At 37.9% G+C, this 3,216-nt stretch overlaps 1 protein-coding gene across 6 annotated transcripts in view; it reads right to left on the bottom strand.

The window, feature by feature from the left end:
• WDR7 (WD repeat domain 7) overlaps nt 1-3,216 on the bottom strand; it is a 288,252-nt gene that overhangs the window by 258,335 nt on the left and 26,701 nt on the right. For all 6 annotated transcript variants that reach the window (XM_006764456.2, XM_006764458.2, XM_006764460.2 and 3 more), the window contains 2 exons: nt 2,658-2,764; nt 808-886 (listed from right to left, as the gene is read on the bottom strand). In XM_006764456.2, the coding sequence (XP_006764519.1) occupies nt 808-886; nt 2,658-2,764 (186 nt within the window). The remainder of the gene's footprint in view (nt 1-807; nt 887-2,657; nt 2,765-3,216) is intronic.

Here is a 3,216-nt window from a genome sequence, read left to right on the forward strand (position 1 = left end):
CAACACAGTAAATAATGAGTAAGTAGAAGCACAAAGAACCTGACAATTATGAAACAGTAAGAAAGAATACTAGGATTGTAGATTGGAAACAGTACATTCCTGTGTAAGCCAGGAATATGAAATGGTCATTTCCTCTACAGAGTTGGAAAGTCAAAAAACGTACTAAGGACCAGCTACACAAACAATGAAAATTATATGGCCCGTAAAGTGGGTCAATTTGTGTCAATCATGAATGGAACCATAAAGGCAGCAGCAAGAACGAATTCCCTTATTTGGGATCTAGAGAACATGCTACCCATCCAGCTCCCACTTGGGTAGCCAGGAGAGCCAGAAGGAGCAGAGCAGTAGTGCCAATCGGCTTAGTTTACTGTGCCAGTGGTTCTCAACCTCCCTAATGCTGCGACCTGGCTTAGTTTACAGGGCCAGTGGTTCTCAACCTCCCTAATGCCACGACCCTTTAATACAGTTCCTCATGTTGTGGTGACCCCCAACCATAAAATTATTTTCGTTGCTACTTCATAACTGTAATTTTGCTACTGTTATGAATCGTCATGTAAATATCTGATATGCAGGATGTATTTTCATTGTTCGCGACCCACAGGTTGAGAACTGCTGGTTTATACCTTTCCCCATTAGTCTCTCCCCCACTATACCATCACATAAGGAATAATTTTACAAATTCTAGTCTTCCTGTCATCTCCACCCATTTTTCATATAAAAATATAGGTCAATGTTTAAAGAACGCTTTTAATTGTATGCCTGTAATAATTGTGCTGACTTAGGCAGTTTACAGAAATAGATACGCACCTGTATGCCAGTATGTGTGCAGGCTAGTTTTGTAAATTCAATACATCTGCCATCACTCACATCCCAGAGACACATCTCTCTATAAGACAAATAATAGCTAGCTTTAATTGGATTTGTAAAAGCACCGTTCAGCTTTGTCACAGTGGTTTAAAACTCATCTCCCATTAAAACTGGCCTAGTTCAGAAAAAGTAGTGTATAGTCATTATTGCTCTTCATCAAAAATTCTGTTCCTCCCACTCACCATCCCAACCTCCTTTCCAGCTTGCCCACCCTCACCTTCATCCACATTCTTTCTGGGCAGATGGTAGAACTACTGCACCGCCCGGCTCCCTTTGGTTGGTGGAGCACTGTGAGTAGCTCTGGCCAGAACCCATGCAAAGCCCTCCAGAACTCTTTTCTCCTCTGGCTGCTTCAGACAGTGGTTGCTCCCTCAACCTCAACCTCAGAGTTAGGATAATAACAAAGCAGAGCAGAGCCCCGAGGGATATATGAGGGGCAAGCGACAAAAACAAGAAATAACCTTCTAGCTTACATCACTGAGATGGTTATAAACATAGCTAGAAAATTTAGCACTGCAGAAAAACAAATAAAAACGTTAACTGAATTCCAAACCTTTTCAAATTAAATGTAATATTCCAGTTTTGATTCTATATTTATTACACAAGTTTTACTGAATAAATACAAACAGAAAAGCGTATGTCAAACTAAAAGATACAACATTCAAAATCAAAAATGTCAGCGCCTTATCTTTTAAAGAAATAAACTTAAGATTTATTTAACAGAAAAGAACATTAATAAAATGCAATGATCCTGATATTATTAGGGTTTTCTTTGAAATGCCCTTTCCTATATTTCACATAGTATGAAACAATATTTCAAAAAAGCTCCATCTATTTAGAGTATGTATTCTAAAGTGAGTTATTTAATTGACCAAAAGGTACTATATTTTTACCTGATGCTGCCTCTTTTCACACAAGGTCCTTTTCAAATTCATAGAATTATGAGGAGGGTGGAGAAGATAACTTCTTAAATAATTCTCTTCCAGTTCCCCAACTCTCTTCAATAACATGTTATGTAAATATACAATTTTCTAACTGCCAAAAAAGTTTTAAAACATTCGTACACTCTGAACCCTACAACTACTGTTCAATGACCTATCTCTCCAAAAGCAAGCTATATTCTGAGATTAGGAATATATATGGTTACACTAGTGTATTAACATACGTTAATATAACTGTATGAACTTCTACATCATCTTCCAAGATGAAGTTGGCTTCATCTTCCAAATTTGTGCCAGCCTAGCATCATCAGGGTTTTTAAAACTCTCAAAGTTGTCCACCAACTCAATGCCAATGCCATGGGGATTACTGCTCAGCTTTAACTTGTATGGTATTCTGAGGTATGGTATTCAAAAGCAAGGCAAAGACATAATAATAAATTATAATACAGGTATTAGAAAAGTCATTAATAAAGGTGAAATGCACCCGGCCGGAGTGGCTCAAGGTTGAGCATCAACCTATGAACCAGGAGGTCATGGCTCGATCCCCAGGGTGGGGTATGCAAGAGGCAGCCAACCAATGATTCTCTCTCGTCATTGATGTTTCTATCTCTCTCTCTCTCCTTCTCCCTTCCTCTTTGAAATCAATAAAAATATACTTAAAACAAAAAAAAAGATTAAAATGCACATTTTAAAACTACATTTTTAAATATCTTCAAATTTAGATAATTGGAACATTTATTTAAAAGATACTACAAAAAACAAAACAAAACATGTTCCCTAGTTACGAATACACTGGTACTGTTTGCAATAAAGTCTCATGAGGAAAATAGTTAATAAGAAAATGCTTACCCACATTCAGAAGCACTCACAATATACTGTTTGTCACTAGAAGCACAAGCTTTAGACAAACAGGTGATTGAAGCTGTATGACCAAACAACAGTGCCCGTGGATTAACCTAGAAATACACAAATATGTTGATATGAGTACCAAATTTTTAAAAACTAGTATTTTTTAGGAATCCTGTTAAATATTCATATAAATAGAAAGATGTAGATTTGAACCCTAGACAATTTGGCTCAGTGGATAGAGTGTCAGACAGACTGAAAGGTCCTGGGTTCGATTCCGATCAAGGACATATGTCCAGGTTGCAGGCTTGATCCCCAGTGTGGGGCATGCAGGAAGCAGCTGATCAATGATTCTCTCTTATCATTGATATTTCTAGCTCTCTCTCCCTCTCCGTTCCTTTCTGAAGTCAATACAAATATACTTTTTTTTTATAAAAAAAAAAAAGAAAGAAAAGAGGCCCCTGGGATGTAGCTCTCGGCTTGGGCGCCTGGGGCACAGTGGGGAAGCCCCAGGAGCAGTAGGACGATGTGCATGAGGAAGGTGACCAAATTGACTTTCTGT

Source organism: Myotis davidii, unplaced genomic scaffold, assembly GCF_000327345.1.
Source record: "Myotis davidii unplaced genomic scaffold, ASM32734v1 scaffold38, whole genome shotgun sequence".
NCBI classification, from domain to species: Eukaryota; Metazoa; Chordata; class Mammalia; order Chiroptera; family Vespertilionidae; genus Myotis; species Myotis davidii.